Raw genomic sequence first — 17,636 nt, 5'->3', positions numbered from 1 at the left:
AACTTAGGGCAGAGGTGTGTAAGGACCGGTAGAACCAGTTTTTCTTTGCTTCAGACTAAAACTTCCAGTGCTTCATACTCTTTGAGAGCATCCTGAATCTCTACAAACCAAGTTCACCTAACACATCACCATATAAAGTTGAACCTTTTCCTAGTCTTACATGAATGGCAAATCATCTAATGTTTTAAGTGGTGGTGGGTTTTTTTTCTCTCTCTCTCTCTTTTTCTGCATAGAATATTCTGCAGTTGAGATATGGCCCTCAGCCAAAGAGAAAAGGTTAAAATAGAACCTATCTGTTGAAATAGCTATACCTCTTTAGTTCATGGTTCTTAAAACATATTTAAATGACCTTCAGTATTGTGAGAGTAGAAACGTCATGCTGGACTTTGTTTCTCTCTCTTTAAAAAAGAAGTGGTAATTTTAATTAATCTTTTACCAGAAACAGTAACAGAACATGGTCGGTAGTAGCTATTGTAATTAAAGTGTTTGACACAAAGGTTTCTTAGCATTGCAAAGACAGTCTTCCTTGTTTTACAGATGAGGAGTTTCATATACGGTATTTTCATTAAAGTGAAAGTACATTGTTGTCAGAGATACAGTAGATGTTTTTCTAAGAATTAGGTGTTGGCTGTATTAACGTTTACAGAAATTTTGTTCACGTCATTTGCTCTTTCACTAACACTGTAATCGTTCATTTAAAATGCTTTCTAGTCTGGTATACCAAAAATTAGTCTGTAAAAGTTGGACTTCATTTCTGCAACTCTTTTCTTCAATCTTAAATCATATGTAATTTAAAAAAAAAAAAAAAACCAACCCACACTTTTTGTCTCCCTAACTTTCATAAAGACCAAGCTAACTTTCTTTAAATTCTTGATAGCATTAGAATTAATTTTCTCACTGAATCACATCTGAGAAGTACCAGAATATCAACAGGCCAGCCCCACCACATCCCAGTCTCACCTATGAGGTTCACAAGACTCATTTATTTATATCAGTACCAGTCACCTTTGAAATATATAAAAGCTCAAAGACTTTGCAAATTGAATGTATAAAGTGATGCCTTTACCTGAACTACATGATTCATCTAGCAAGCATATTTTACTTCACTGTTCATAAGACTTTTTAAAATTGGAAATCCAGCACTGACATAAGCTACACATTTTTGTTGTGCAAATAATTCATATTTATTCAAGATACTGCATTATGCCTACCTTTCCCAAACATTATTATGGAGATATTACTAACCAAAAACATGCTAACTATATTAAAATACTATAAAAGGTAATATTCCCTGTATGTTACCTATTACAACAGTGTACAAATTTTATAACAAGTAGATTAATGGGAGCTATGAATCCTGGCAAATACCAATGCCAAGTAAATTCAATTTACTGTATATAGTCTTTGCAGGGATTATGTTATATTTTTAACATACCTTTCAAACTGTTTTGCTGCTTCAGGATACAGCAGACCTTAACATGTACATTTGGGGGGATCTTGTCCAATTCTAAGAGGATGAGTGTTGATGAAAGTTGCATGTTTTGTAGCAGCTGCAGTATTCACTAGTTGTTTCATTGGGTTAATACACACAGAGCACAACTGAAAAAATAAAAGTACTATGTGTAGGTCAGAGTCTGAGGAATCCTAACAGAGTACATACTGGCCTACAGTTGAAATGCGGACATAAAACATATGGATCCACTGTACCATTCAGAAAAAATCTATTGATTTTTTTAAATGTAGAAAAACAGAACATCCTCCTTAAAAGGAAATTTTCATAACTGATGGATTTCTAGAGTTCTGGTAATGTGGTCAATTTTTTATAGCGCTAGGGGGTTTGTAAGTGCTACACTACTAACCTGCCCTTGCTTCAATTCTGACAATTGCACTGGTCACACTCGTGGCCACGTATGAATTGGCCTGATGTTTGTGGTTGGTTCTGGCAGCCTGAAATAGTGATCATAAACCTAAGGTTGAACATCAATTATGGGATAGTATAGGGAAGCTTGCACTGTTGCTATAGCAAGAGTTAACTTCACATGACACTTCCAAGCATTTACACAACTTCAAAGTGTAAATATGATTAGACAATACTTCCTTCATCCTCTCACAGTAAAAAAGATTCCTTTTAATACATTTTCTGTGTCACCTAGTTACTGTCTTTGGTCAGGCAACATGCCTAATGACAAACTTCTGAAAGCACATTGAGTTGCCTTGTCTCTCAAATATCCTGACAAACAAGCCTCCTTGACTTCCTGTTTCAGTATCACATAGATAAAGTCAAAAATTAATTAAGTAATTACTTTGCTGTTTCTACACAAATAAATGTGTGCTCCCTTGTAAACGTTAATGAGACTGTGTCAATGAGCTGTAGGAAATCTGTGGCACTCTGCAACAGGAAATCCTAAAATATTTGGAAAGTTTTTGTAAAAGGGTTAAAAAGTAACAAAGTAGTAAACTTCTGCTTTGAAAAACAACTGCTTTCCTCTCTTAGAGCAGCCCAAATTTGCCTGCTGCATCCATGAAAGCTGTTCATTCAGTGAAGGTCAAAGGTTTTGTTGTTGGTACACCAGCTGATCATCTGTAAGCCTGTCAGGCTGTACTGCTGAGCATAACAAACTGCTGTGCATTGCTGACGTGCGTCACAGGACCCTGGGGTTTTGCACGGGGATTAGTCAGGCTGTATTTGGAAACGCCCTCAAATGCACCTTGTGCTGCTATATTAGTGTTTCTCAGGCAAGAGGAATTTTCTTTTGCTTCTGCAGCTGCTCCTGCAAAACCTTCTGGTAAGTGTGCACAGCTTCTGTCAACTTTACTGACTGTCTTCTGCCTGCATTTTTAAGCCAAGGTTATGAGCTGAGGCATTACTTACAGTTGTTTATTGTGACAAACTGTATTTTTCAAATAAAAATTTGATAGCACAGAATTGGCAACAGCACTGAAGGAATAAATATATTTACCAGTTTTTACTGAATAGGTTAATTCAACTTAAATATTCCTCTACTTTTAAATATGAATCAGAGTAGTCTTAAGTGTGGGTATTTTCAGAGTGATATAGCTATGTGCCATGCATGTCTGCTTTTATTTCTATACAGCAGGAATAGCAAAGATCACATAATGTAGCAGACCAATTCTTAAAAGGATTTGGTTGGTTTTTGTTGGCAGCCTGTATGCAAGCCCTGCATCTCTGGACTCTGCTTGCCACCTATGCTGTTGCAGTAGGACAAAATCAAGGACAGAAGAATCAGGAGTGCCCTAAGCTCAACGCACAGGTACTCTCCTTTAAAAGCACAAGAGGAAACGCTGTTGTCATGTTTTCTGTGAAAGCTCTATCTCCAGATTTTTTAATATGGTTTTTTTTCCAAACTAAATATCAGAATCCAGCACATTAAGTGTAAAAAGCTGTAAATAATTAAACAAAATAAAATAGGAAAAATTATTTTTAGTATGCATCCTATTCCATTTCTTAAAATAGCTTAGGTAGCAAAGCCACTTCCGGTTATTTCGTATAACCTCTGCTGGGTATCTACTTTTGCAGCATGTTATCAAGCAACTGTGAAGATACTCAATGTTCTGTTGTTTCATTTCCATAATAACATTTGCCTATTTACTTTTTACATAAGTAGTCCTAAGGCTATTTCTTGGCAAAACTACCAGAAGAGTAATTTGGTAATTAGTAGTTACTAAGGATTTCTTACCATATTTGAGTTTAAATTATATGAATATAAAATGTATTATGTTTTTGGTTTTGGTAATTATAAATTGATAAATATCTGTCCTGAGCTCAGGTTATTCTAGCAAACTGCATGATCACTAGTGCAGTTCTCCTGACTAGCTGCACATAATGGAGTGACTGATGTGACTACACTCGCGTCCGGTAGCTTTTAATGTTCCTGTCTAAAAGATAAGCCTACTACAGCTGGGGCTGCTAAGAGAAACCTCTATTGCACTCATGGACCAAAATTCATATTGTCTGAATTAAAGCCAATCTTGCTTTATATATATATGAGCATATAAGCACATGTAGCTACATAGGAGTATATACAGGTGATGGAAGAGATACACACACACTCTCATTCTGTGGTTTTTGTTACAGCTCCCCCACTTATTGAAACTTATATATTGTAAATAGCAGAAGTTACATGAAGAACCTTGCATGCTTTTCAAAAGCTTTTTGGTAAGGTTTGTTTTCTAGATCTAGTAAGTAGATGAAAGTAATGTTCTGTAATAACAGCAAAAAGAAAAAGGGAGTGGAAAATAAGATGTAAATTAAGGAATGTGCCCCTTTTCTTTATAATTTCACCAAACTGTTACTTTCTGCCACCACGAACACTGAAACCAATTTTCTGTAGCTTGCCAGGGTATCAAATTTCACAGCTGTCCCTGATGCCATGCCCTGCCCTTTTTTGGTACATGTCCATAAGTAAGTATATGTGATAGCTAGTCTCAGACCTTGGAATTTGGCATCTGCAGTTCCCAAAATAAATGTAATTTATTCTTGGTTTATACTCTTTTACCTGGAAGCTGTCACCATAGACTAGAAATAAACTTTACAAATAATTGAATCCTATCCATTTTATCACTTTGATTTGCATTTTCCTTGTTCAGAAGTAACATTAATAGTTCCCTTTCCTTGCCAGCCCACCCTTGTGTCTCCTCTGTATCAAAAGTTAATAGGTTTGGAACGTAGTCTAGTCTAAGGCAGGTTTACCAACAAAGTAGAAAAAAAGAAATTGTGTGATAATCAAAATTCACGTACTGTCAATAGTATTACAGCTAGTTCTTATTCATTGTCTTACCACTTTTATGATGTTATGGTCATCTGAATTTTTGCAGAGTATTTTTAATACGTCTGTAAGTGTGAGAACAGTTCTTACTATTATTCAGAATTACTGACACCTAACAAAGTACTCTATCAATCATTGAGGATTATAGAGAAGTTCCTTTAAAATTTTATCCACCCATAATACGGGGTGTTTTCTTAGCAGTGATTTTTGGGAGGCATCCATACTAGATTAGTCTTTGCAAAATAAGAAAACTTCGTATTTGCCAAGTAGTGTAGGCTTACAGGGTATCAGTATAAAAATACTTTGCCCCATTTTTTTATGTCCTTGGTCAAAGCATTACTTAGCAGGCTTATGATGATAACCTCTTATATTTTTAGTTATTACTAGTAATATTTCAGGCTGTGTGTCTAGATTTGACTGTGAAATGAGCCATATCTCCATGTAGTTAAGATAGCAAGTCACTCATCAGCTCATCCTTCCTAACTTAAAATTGCAGATAATGAAAAAACAGAAGGTGCCACAGTTGTCCTTTATATTAAGTTTCCTTTTTTATTGGACATTATTTTTTAATCTTTTCTATTTATTTTTTTTTTAAATCATAGGGACTTACATTGTTGTTTTACTGGATAGGGGGAGGGAAGTAACTGCTCTACCTCCAGCTCTCAGTGGATTCAAAAGTTCAGTATAATCTTAACTCCAGAAGATGACATTACACCTTGTGCACACAATCAGTTATTAATTCCCTAGGATAACTGATTGGAAATGCCTATTATGGCAGCTGTGAATTCACTTAGATACCTGCCTTCCATTTGAGTGATTATCACCAACTCTTGTTTTATAATCGAACTGACGCAGCATGCACTTAGATATACGCTGTCTCAAATACTAAGAAAACTATATATATAAGCAGCACCCAGATACAACATAAAAGCATCTGTTTGCACTTCTACTATCCAATTGTATATAAGAAACTATATTTCAAAACTAGAATTCAATACAGTCTTTACAGTAAATACTTTCCCTCTTTATTTAACCCAGCTACAAAGATGCATGTCTCACGTACTAAGTAGACTTGTAATTTTCAGAACTATCCTTGTTGTAAATGACCCATTCTGTGGTTTGTAGGACTGAGGGATTTCCAAACCTGCGTGACTCCATTACTGTTAATTCTTTAAGGTATGACTCTAACATTGTTAGCTACAAAAGAATTTCCTACATCCTTATTCCAGTTACCTGCTATCATAAACAAGCAGATCTTTCTTCCCTTGTCATAAATCCAGTTAAGCTCAACCTTTCAAATAATCTTTTTCAGTTATGTTCTCCTTGCTTCTCTTTCAAGGCTCCTTAAAAATAACAGAGACTAGAAACTTAAATGTATTTTTGTGGCCAGTGTATGTGCCAACCACAAATTACCTTTGGGAGTTGTCATCGTTTAACATGTGTTTTAAGAGAGATACCGGCCTCTGAGCTATTTCAATAACACATAGATGTCCTTGGTAAGAAAGCAAAAGTCTTCTCACACTTTCATAAAATGACAGAATAAATAGGGGCACTTAAGTGATTCAGTATGATGCACTTTCAGATGTCGCAATGAAATATGATTTCCTTTTCCTGTGCTTGTAGAAGCTCCTTGCTCTGACAAGCTTTCTTGCCTTTGTTAGGTGCTGTGGAGATTTTTGTTTCGCTGTTTCTCTATGTGTTCTTCCCAGTCAACTGGTGCATCAGAATTTTGGCCCTTTTGTGTATACCAAGTTGACTCCTAGACCTTTCTTAAACAACTAATAGAAACACAAATTTTATCAAATTGACTGAACTTTTCTTATTAGCATTTTTTCACTCTTTGTTGTTTAATCTGCCTTACCAGTTCTTTCCAACTTGAATCTGCTTATCTCTTTCAACTCTGAAGAATAGCAAACATGCAACAAAAAAAACAACAGCTGGACTGGGCAGAAGTGTAAGACATTGAAGGAGACAGGTTGCCAGAAACCTGGTGACTGTTTATTAGACAGTTTCATTTACTTCTAATATAATAATGATAAAGCCTGAATAAAAGAATTGCTATTTAATGTTCACTTGCAAATATGAATACAAGGAACTAGTGATGGTGACAGTGGCTATTTCGACTAACCATATTTGTCTGACGCTTTATCAGATGCCATATCCATAATGAAGACTTGGGTTTGCCTATTAAAGTGCTTGTGAGACTGAAATTGTCTGGGTTATACTCGCTGCAGAAGACACTTTCTTTTTTTCCCCTAAACTAAAATACTTTTCATCTGACTTCAATTCTTGTGTAAAAATGAAAGATGTATTAGAAATAAATGAACCTTAAAATCTGATCTTGAGCAGGAGTATCAGTTTACAACATCAAAGCAGGAAGCTTTCATCATGCTTAAAATCTTAAGCAATGTGTTGTTTAACATCATCTACTAAAGTGTTTACTAAAGAGGTTTTTCCTCAGGTTGTTTCAGAAACTTACAAAAGGCCTCAGTCTGAAATAAAACAGTAGCAAACAATCCAACTTTCCTCATACAGTCTCTCCCTCTGATCTCTCCATCTCTCCCAACATATGTTCTGTTTAAATCAGTTATATTAGTTACAAAGCAACAGACTTCCTAAGTAAACCAAACAATGTTTGAACTACTTCTTACAAAAGCATGCATTTAGATTTCACTTTAATTTTTGCATTCCAAGTCTAAAAATACATATATAATTTGCCTCCTGAAAGACAAAGGAATTAGATTAGTCAATTTACAGTGAAAAAATTACAAAGCCTAGTCAAATTGCGTTATCTTTCATTATAAAGAAAAAATGCTGTATACCCACCAAACAAGTGGTAAGGTTACTTTTGTTTACCAGCACTGTATAACATACAAAAGAAATACCATAAAACACCTTTAAAGAGTTGCAGATTGTTAATGTTTTATTTCATGAAGCTAGATCTGCTGATAATTGTGAATAAATATCTTTAAGTGATTTGTAAATGTATTTCTCAAAAGATTAGGCAATTCTTTAATGGCTATTTTCCAGAAATTTTATTTTTTGTTAACACTCACTAGCTTTCTCAATGATTCCCAGCCTGGGATGTAGCTGATAGTTGGAAGCCAATCCTAACGTACCTTTTTTGAATTTGCTGTGCTAATAAAAGTAGCAAGGCACTGCAACCACACAGAGAACAACTGTCTTGGTTTAGGAGGTACAACTTTTGCAGAAAATGTCTTTGCCATAGGATGTCAAAGGAAAACCTTAAATCTTCCAAACTAAGTGAAATTAATGCAGTTTGTTTCTTTATGACACTTAAAAAGCAAAGTAGTAGTAAATACCCTGTCATGACTTAACAATTTTTGGCAAGATATTCTGGTATAGGTGAAACTGTTTGGATGGGTGGAGAACCTTAAAAAATTATCAGAGACTCACGATTAGGGTTTTAGAAGGATTTATATTTTCTGTTTTCATTAGTGTCTTTGAGGATATCAGCCAGAAAGTAGCAGTAAGCATACTGTGGATTAGAATTATTTGTTATATTCAAAAATAGGAGCACTGATGTGGAAGAAAAGATACAATCCCGCAAGACTAAATGTAAAATCTAGCACTTTGTGCAACTACCTGTTCCTGCCTAGGAGTAATTTTGAAGACTACTTGACCATTACCAACTGAATTTGAATCATTCTCACCGTATTACTACTAACAAAGCAAGTGTATTCAGACTTGTATGCAAAGGTATTATCTGAAGACATGGGCCAAAGTAGCCCTTCAGCTGAGGCCTTTTCGGAGCAGAGCAGAAAGGTTATACCCACAGTTATGGATGCTGTGTTTCAAGAATGATATAATTCAAATGGATGGGCTAGGACAACAACAAGAATTGTCAGAGGTTTAGAAAATTGTGCTCTGCAAAAGAAGATTGAAGAAACTGGGGTTCTTTAGTTAGGAAGAAGGGAAAAATATCCAGCGAGCACCTGTGAAAAAGAATACTTTCCTTGAAGATGAATGACCTAAAATTACAGTAAGGAAGGTTAAATAGAGATTAAGCAAACTTTTCTGAACATGAAGGTAGTTGAGCACTAAAATACATAGTTGAGGAAAGTGAGAAATATGTGAGTGGAGGTTTTGAAGAATGTGTTAGACAAATATCTGCTGAGAATGATGTAGCTGTAATAGTTTGCTTCTACCTGAGGGCAGAGTGGACTAGAGCCAATACTTAAAGGCATCTCCAGCTCCTTCTTTTCCCTGACACACCAGTGTCTTTTCCATTACAAAAACATGTGTTTGCAAGACTTTAAAATGTCATCTTTTTCTTAAATGATAACCTAATTGCAATTTGACTGCAAGGCAGTTGTTGCTAATTAACAAAAGGCTTAGTAGCATCAAGAGCAGGAAGAAAGTGTTGCGTGACAACTGGTGATATGAAAACTCTGGTTCCAGAAATGTGTCTGGAAATAGAAGCTGCTTTTTTTTTTTTTTTTTTAGATTTTACTTAGCTCATTGCAGCAAAAATTACATGCTAGAAAAGAAAAGCTGAATGATCAGAATGTGAAAAGTATAATTCCTAGCACTTCATCATCTCTGAAGTTCTGTGTGCAGAAAATAAAATGTACTACTCATAAAGGCCCTTGTAGACAGATTGCAAATGTCTGATGCCTTTGCTTTAAAGAGAGTCCATACATGATTATAAAGGAAGGAAATACATACTAAATTGGGAAGTTTCTGTCAATAAGTACTTCTTTTACAATTTCTGCTAGGTTGAAGAGAAACTTTTAGAGTAAGCAAAGGCTTGGCGGGGAGGGTGTTGTTTGGGGAGGGGCGGGGGTTTGTGTTGGTTGGGGCTTTTTTCTTTTTTACCAAATTCAGCATTTATCATAATAATCAAGAAATGTTCTTCATTCAAAAGGAATATGTGGTGGGATAGCACATGTTTGTTCAAAAGTGTGCAGTAAAATAGGTAATAGAAAATGATTGATGAACTGGCTAGGGAGCAGGAATTATTTACGGCCTTGGAATACTCAGTTGACACATGCAGCATTCTCAACAAAAAAACAGGTGTCTAAAATCAGCCTGTCTTCTTTATCTATGTTGAAACTTTAAGAGCCTATTAATTGCACAAAGAGCTAGTTTTCAGGTTCACCATCTCCCAGTGACATACTTGAACCACAAAGTGATCCCATATGTCCTGTTTCTATGTATCTCCCTTATTTCCTACAAATACAATTATCTTTTCTGTGAGTGTTAGCTTATTGAATAATTTAATATTAGGAAAGGAAATGAAAACAGATGTTGAGAGCAAACAGAATTGTATGCAGTTGTCAGTCAATATATCCAGAGTATTTTCTGTATCTTCATACTCTTAACTTGCCCTCCTGTCCTGAGCATGTCTTGATGTCACATGAAACTTTATAGATACAGATCTTCCAATCTGATGGATAGCCGGTATTACCTAGTAAGTTTTCCTCTGTAAGTATATTTCTGTCTTTGTTCTTAACTCTTCATAGATGCCAGAATTTCAGAAGAAGACTGTCCACATTAAGGACCCAGGAAGAGTAGAGGAAATTATTTGTGGCCTCATCAAAGGTGGAGCTGCCAAACTTCAGGTAAAGATAGTAGAAGGTGTAACCAGTTTGGAATGAAAGCAAACGTGATTGTTGTTCTATGCCAAAAGATTTTAAGAATACATGTATATAGCAGAAGTCAGCCTTCAGGAAATCTCCAAAACGTAGACATCTGTTAACTCTTTTAATAGCCCTTGTTGACTCAACTAATTCAACCAGACACTAGTTAAGTAAGTGATATAAACATACAAGCTTAGTAATTTCAGGAAATATTCTGACCAAAGGAATTAGAAAAACAGGCTTGTTAGAAAAAAAGTTATTCATGTGGGATATTCTAGCTTACATTACAACAGTTCAATAGAATAGGGAGATTTCTGTGACACATGGTACTCAGCTGCAACTATTGTTGATCGTTCAGAATTTCTAGCCATTCTTTATCCCTCTGTGTTGTAAGACAGTTTTGCTTTTTCTTTCCTTAAATAGATTATAACAGATTTTGATATGACATTAAGTAGATTTTCCTACAATGGAAAAAGATGTCCAACTTGTCATAGTGAGTACTTTTTTTTTTTTTAATATGGATTGGTTTGTTCACTCCTTTGAGTTTTTCCTAGATTTTATTTTTCCATCCAATTTATTCCCTAATATGAGATTTTATATTGACTTGTTACCTAACCTGTACATTCTAATGAAGTATTCTAGTGACTGTCTGTATGTGGTTTTATGTATACATATTTTAATCCCAATCTGTGTGAATTAAAATCAGATAAATTGTCATTCACAATTAAAACATTAAGTTCTGAACTATAAGATGTTGGTGGCTAGATATGGTAGGGTTGACTTTTATTTTTTAAGAGCCCATAATAGTCCTGATGCCTGCAAGAACCAGATAGTAAACTCCTCAGAATTCTTGATATTTTTGTCCCGTAGCCTTTTAGAACAAACAAAGAAAATCCATATACTAATGAAGTGGGAATCCTAAAACACATAGGATGCCTCATGATGATTTCAGAAACAGTTAAATCTCAAGAAACAGGTTAGAGAGCTTGTAATTGAGCTTTTAATTCAGAGATGAGGGAAGGACATCTTCATGTTTATGAAGAAAAATGTGCCTTTTACTGGTTGCTGGTAAGAAAAGTTCTGAGGAAGCATAGTGGTATGTCATCAAACATTGTCATCCATGCCATTTACAGTGTTGTAGAGCAAAGTAAAAGACATATACCATCTTGTTTAACACTTTTTTTTTTCACCCTCCAGACATCATTGATAACTCTAAGCTCATCACAGAGGAATGTCGGAAGAAGGTAAACGGAAAACCTGCTAGCTATTGGTTTGTTGTACAGACAACTGTTATTACTCACTGGCTGTACTGTGTGTTGAATTACACAGCATGACAAGACAAGGGATACTTTCAACTCCTTAAAGCTCTCTGAGCTCTCTCACTGGCTGCAAGACATCCCATCACTAATAGAAGTCAACAGAAATATTTGTATTCTTGTTAGTAGCATGTAGTTCAGTTTATTAGCAGCCACTTTTTCTTCTTAGATATATTTACAAGCTAATTCTTTGTTCAAAGAGCATTTCAGACTCCATTTTATCTAAATAATGTAATCAGAATGAAGAAAGTTACTTTGATTGGTTAAATCAAATACCAAGTGTTATTTTATAAAAATACATTAAACATCTGGTAGTTTTTTTTCCTTTCAGTTATTGCAGCTGAAAGAAACCTATTATGCTATTGAAATTGATCCAGCTCTCACTATTGAAGAAAAATATCCATATATGGTAGAATGGTAAGAGACACCTCCCATCTTCAAATTGTACTAAGATTAGATTTAATAAGCTTTTAAAAGCAAATTAATGGCAGTAATTAGCTTTTAGCTAACACATTAACTGAATTAATGTCTGAGTATTGTGCAACAATTGGGTTTGCTTTGCTCTTAACTTGAATGAGCAAGAATTAACCATACAGGATGCTTTTCATCATGAGATTTGATGAAAGGTGAATCTTAATAAGTCAATTTCAACCCATTTTTTGTTTCTATTTAGGTACAATAAATCTCATGCACTACTCATTGAACAAGGCTTACAAAAAGATAAGTTTGCAGAAATTGTGAGGGAATCTGATGTTATGCTGAAGTAAGTTATTTTTGACTTGAACAATACTGTTTTGGAGAGTTTTCTGTAGATTCTTACTGGGGGGACGGGGGGGGACGGGACACGACACCACCACATTCCTGAGAATGTGACACCTTAATCTTGGAACATAGTGAGCTCTTTATGCTCCCACTTTATTGATATCTTGTGGCTAAATGCCTACAATGATCATACTGTATAAACTAGATATCTGAAACTTTTTTTTTTAGTCCCATCTGTACAAGCTTCATTTCTGTAGACCTTCATCCTCTTGAACTTGCACTGATGACACTTTTTTATAAGGCGAATGTAGAGTTCAACGTTGTTCCTTTAAAAAACATTCCCTGTGAGATAAAAATGCAGCATCTTGAGGAATATGTCTCACATGTATTAAATATTGTTTTTCCTCTATGGCTAAAGGCAAGTTTAAAAGCCAACAAAGTCCTTGCTTGAAGTGTGCTCTGGCTCCCATCTCTTTTAAAGTTCTCCAAAATTGTCTGTAAATTTTGGACTACGGAAACAGGATGTTAGAACTTAACTTGTGGAAGTGTTTGTTTATCATACTGACTAAATTCTTATCTTTCGCAAAACAGACAAGCACACCATCTCTGCCTGTTTGAAAGCCTAAGTCCACGTGGGTTGAATCTTCATTCACAAGCTAAAATTCCCTCAAAAACTTCTGTGATAATTTTTTTTAAAAATGTAAAATTCTACCTATCAATGTCTGTGTGGAGAAAGTGTATAGAGATAATATTATCTTGTTCCTGGAATACTATACATAGTTTTGATTGAGTACTAAAAAACTTTCAGGAAAGAGTGACAATAAATGTTTTCAGGATTTAAAAACAAAACAAGATTAGTTTTATGGTAATAACCCTATAGAAAGCAAAATATTTAAGCAAGGAAGATTGAAAAGAAATGTACAGCCTGATAGTAACTAGAGAGAGTTCTAGTAGTTGCTTGCTTGTTCTGGGGTGTTTGGGGTGGGGGAAGTGTTTTTAAGTCTTTAAAACACAATTAGATGTTCTTGGGGAAAAAATTATACAGATCAAGACCAAACAGCTTGATGCAGCAGTTTCTTGCTAAAACTACAAGCCTTGTGTTAGGTTGATGGTTCTTGCTAACCTGAAAAGGTGCGATAAAAGAAATAGTGAGATGCTCAGGGAAAATTAATTTTCTTTTCCAAAGATGATATGAATGTCTTCTGAAAACTCAGACTTCTCTTTGCTTGCTTTGTTTGAGATTTGATTTGTTTTTACATTCTGTGTTGCAGAGAAGGATATGAGAACTTCTTTGATAAACTCAGTGAACATAATATTCCTGTGTTCATATTTTCTGCTGGGATTGGGGACATTCTTGAGGAAGTCATCCACCAGGCTGGGGTCTACCATTCTAATGTCAAAGTGGTTTCCAATTTCATGGATTTTGATGAACATGTATGTATGAAATAACAAATTCTTATCAAACATGACTCTTTGTGGTATTTAGTAGCTATTTATATATACTACAAGATGAACATTTTAATGCAACAGATGTAGCCATCTACCCTGCCATATAGCAAATGAGAATTGCTTACTCAGCACTCTCACAGGCAAAAAATAAGCAGAGGATAACAGTTCAAACACTGTTAGCATGGTGTGACTAAGATACCATTCATTTCTTTTAACAACCACCTCACACTCAGCCCAGTACAGTGCTACTCCTCCAAGCAGGGAGGATCGCGCTCTGCCTAGTCTTAACAATGCTATTACAGTCATTACATTATTTAACAGTAATTCATCTTGTTCATCATTAGAGATTACATAGTTCAGTGTTAGTTCAACAGTAATATCACCTATTTCATTTTAGGTTCTATCTTGCCTATGTGATACTAGAAATAACTTCAGTGGGTTTTTTAATAGGGAATATTAAAAGGATTTAAAGGAGAATTGATTCATGTTTACAACAAACATGATGGTGCCTTGAAGAATACAGAGTACTTCAAACAACTAAAAGACAACAGTAATATCATACTGCTGGGTGATTCTCAAGGAGACTTGAGTATGGCAGATGGAGTAGCAAATGTTGAACACATTCTTAAGATCGGCTATCTCAATGATAAAGTAAGTAGCCTTATATAACCTTGTAAACTTTGAGTGAAACATTGTGAGTTAGAAACAGGTTCATTGTAATAAGCTTCAGATATCAAACCAAGTGTTTGGCCCATATTTGTTTGGAGATTTTAAACATTTTTCATGGATTTCTTGCCTTCAGTTTTTTTCTAACCCATAAGCTACAAAAACACAAATGTAAATTGCTTTGGTTTTTGTACTGAACTAGTTCCAAAAAGGTATTTTGTTGAGAAGTAAAATTCAGAGGCTAGAGAAATTAATTCTCTTAAATTCCTGTGCCTCCTCCCCCTCCTTTCAATACTGGATTGATAATTGAGCAAAATTATAAATCTTCCGAATAACAGATTTAGGCCGTGTCTCCTGTTTTAGGGTTGGGGTTTTTTTGAGGTGACACAGAACTGATTGTTTGCTAAGTTATAATGCATATCCGTTTGCATTCAGGAGAGAGAAAACTTCAGTTTTCTATTTCTCTCTGCCTTTTGGGAAGCTGAGGAAGTAGTTTTTCTTTCAGTATCTTTATGTGCAAGATCCTGGAATAAATATGAGGTGTTATATCCTGTAATGCGCACATAGTTATGTCAGGCTACTCCTATGCTGTCATCCTGTGGAATTCACTCATAAGAGCGATAACATGTTTGCATGGCTCATTCCCTGAATTTGGTGGAAAGACTGGGCAGTATTTTAATGACAAAAAGTCTTTCAGAAATTAGTTGTATAACTGAGTGGGTCTTTGTCTTTATCCCTTTTGCAATTAGGTAGATGAGCTTTTGGAAAAATACATGGACTCTTATGATATTGTCTTGGTGAAAGATGAATCCCTGGAAGTTGCCAACTCCATCCTACAGAAGATCCTGTAAATTGCAGTCTCAAGTCACTCCATTCCTTCCAGGAGGCAACTGGACAGAAGAGCACACATGTGCTCTTATATGTGTTTATTACTCATTTACAGAACTGTTTAATTTAATTTAAAACTTTTATCTTCATTTTGGTATTTTGAAATATATATATATGGAATCCATTGTCAACTAGAAGCTCCTTTTACGGCTCTTATGCTGTTCTTTATTGTCTCACACTCCTGTTATAACTATATTTAAATTGGATTTATAGATGTGATAAACTGCTGCTGATGGGATACTATGGTTCACTGTCTTTTAATCAGGCATTTCAGAGGAGCATTTTAGAAAATGTGGCTATTTTGTAATATTGAAGATGTAAACGTTCTGTGAATAAGCAGCATGCGCATTTGTGTTGCCTTTTCTTTCAAAGAAGATATTTCAGTCTCGGCTGTACTTTGAAGGATCTTACTTATATGCTACAGACTGCCACAGAATTTTTTCATACATATATTTTTCTTCAGTAAAAACGCTTTATTCACCCAATTCAGGCAAAGTGTTTCTTCGTAATAGATTTTTGTATCATTACAAAGTATTTTATGTCCTTACTGTGTCTTTATCCTCTGTGGAATGGGGAGAATGTTTTAAGCTAGTATATCTGAGGTAAAGTTTCACATATTTGTAACAACAGATAGTTTCACAAGCTAATAGTACACAGCCGTAACTTCAGCCCCTTTTCAGATCTTATTTTGTCTGCTGCTCCACTTCTAGCCTGATGTTTCATGTCAAAGCTAGCATGGCTCATCTGAAATAATTGCTCTTGCAATTCTCAGTGAGCTGCTCCAGGCACAGAAAATCAAAACAAAGCTAGATCTTAATCTTGGATTTTAAAAGCTGACTTAGCCGTCTTGCAAAGCCAAGTTTTCTTGCTACCAGCCCCATGCCTCAGAAGCACTTAAGGAACACCTCTCCAGACTAGCTTTAAGTCACATTCCCACTGTCTGCAAACTGTAAGTCCAAGTATCAGCATAGCACCTAGCTCTTCTCGCTTCATTATGCAAGTCCTCTCTGTTTAAACACCTACTGAATCCTCATAAAATCATAGAATAGTTTGGGTTGGAAGGGACCTTTAAAGGTCATCGCGTCCAACCCCTCCTGCAATGAGCAGGAACATCAACTAGATCAGGTTGCTTCAAGCCCCATCCAACCTGACCTTGAATGTTGCCAGGGATGGGGCATCTACCACCTCTCTGGGCAACCTGTGCCAGCGCCTAACCACCCTCATCGTAAAAAATTTCTTCAGAAAGTATTTCCCCTGTACTGAACACATTACAGTACCTCTCAGCATCATGTACAGAATGATACAGCTTAATACAGCCGCAGCTTTGGAAGCTTAATCTAATATGTTGCAGGAAAAGTTAAAGATGGTGTTGTGACCCTGGTCCTAAGAGGTCTCAGCTGTACTAGCTCTATTCATTAATAGAGGCAATCATACAACTTCCCTAACATGCAATATAGTCATTGTTCCCCTTTGCTTTCTTTTACATACAGCAGGGACTGTGCCATCTTCCATTCCCTGAGGAATTGTAATGAAAATATGGGAGAGCCTAGATCTGCATTCTTTCCCACCAACAAGTAATACACACCTCAAGAAGTGGCCTCTTTCCATCCAACCTGTGGTCTGTTCTCTAAATTCTGACTCAGTAGCACCAGTCACATTTTTTCCAAATGAGCAGACTTACATCTGTTACCACACCTGCTAGAACTTTCCAAGGCGGCAAGGGCGGGGGGGGGGGGGGTAGTTTCCTTACCCCACCTCTGCATCCTCTGTGGTAAACTGAAATTAAATCATCCCTGTATTTTGAATGCATGGCAGAGGCTTGATGCACAATCTGAGGCAGTGTGAGCATCCTTTCGTAATAACATTGCACATGCTGTGCCAGCAGGGAACTGCTGAGCACAGGGACCTTTCAGAAATTCCAGCCTGTATCTGAACAGGCAAAGACTGTTTGAGGGATGATGTCCTCCTTGTATACAATCTACAATCATCCAGTTCCCTACTCCTGGCACAGGGGCAGCTAGATCCCCAGAAGCGGGAGCCTTAGAAGCTGTCCATTTGAGCAGAAAACCACTTAAACCTTAAGACAACCAGGGAGAGGATAGTGTCTTGGCTGCCTTCCATTTGAGAGCCATGACTCAGGCAGCAGCAGACTGGAAGAGCTGAAA

The 17,636-nt window shown here is 36.0% G+C and overlaps 1 protein-coding gene across 9 annotated transcripts in view; it reads left to right on the top strand.

The window, feature by feature from the left end:
• NT5C3A (5'-nucleotidase, cytosolic IIIA) overlaps positions 1 to 15,956 on the top strand; it is a 29,085-nt gene extending 13,129 nt beyond the window's left edge. For 2 of the 9 annotated variants that reach the window (XM_052792510.1, XM_052792519.1), the window contains exons 2-10: positions 3,166 to 3,272; positions 10,274 to 10,372; positions 10,814 to 10,883; positions 11,588 to 11,634; positions 12,023 to 12,123; positions 12,380 to 12,469; positions 13,740 to 13,902; positions 14,368 to 14,568; positions 15,333 to 15,956. In XM_052792510.1, coding sequence (XP_052648470.1) covers positions 3,171 to 3,272; positions 10,274 to 10,372; positions 10,814 to 10,883; positions 11,588 to 11,634; positions 12,023 to 12,123; positions 12,380 to 12,469; positions 13,740 to 13,902; positions 14,368 to 14,568; positions 15,333 to 15,434 — 975 coding nt within the window. In that variant the 5' untranslated portion in view covers positions 3,166 to 3,170 and the 3' untranslated portion in view covers positions 15,435 to 15,956. Of the gene's footprint in view, positions 1 to 2,505; positions 2,787 to 3,164; positions 3,273 to 4,096; positions 4,178 to 5,912; positions 5,964 to 10,273; positions 10,373 to 10,813; positions 10,884 to 11,587; positions 11,635 to 12,022; positions 12,124 to 12,379; positions 12,470 to 13,739; positions 13,903 to 14,367; positions 14,569 to 15,332 lie in introns of those variants that run through there. The other 7 variants (XM_052792501.1, XM_052792527.1, XM_052792541.1 and 4 more) reach the window with 7 other exon arrangements.
• Positions 15,957 to 17,636: the final 1,680 nt, after the last annotated feature.

This window comes from Harpia harpyja, chromosome 1, assembly GCF_026419915.1.
Source record: "Harpia harpyja isolate bHarHar1 chromosome 1, bHarHar1 primary haplotype, whole genome shotgun sequence".
In the NCBI taxonomy this organism is placed as follows: domain Eukaryota; kingdom Metazoa; phylum Chordata; class Aves; order Accipitriformes; family Accipitridae; genus Harpia; species Harpia harpyja.
This window is presented reverse-complemented; position numbering and strand designations above follow the sequence as displayed.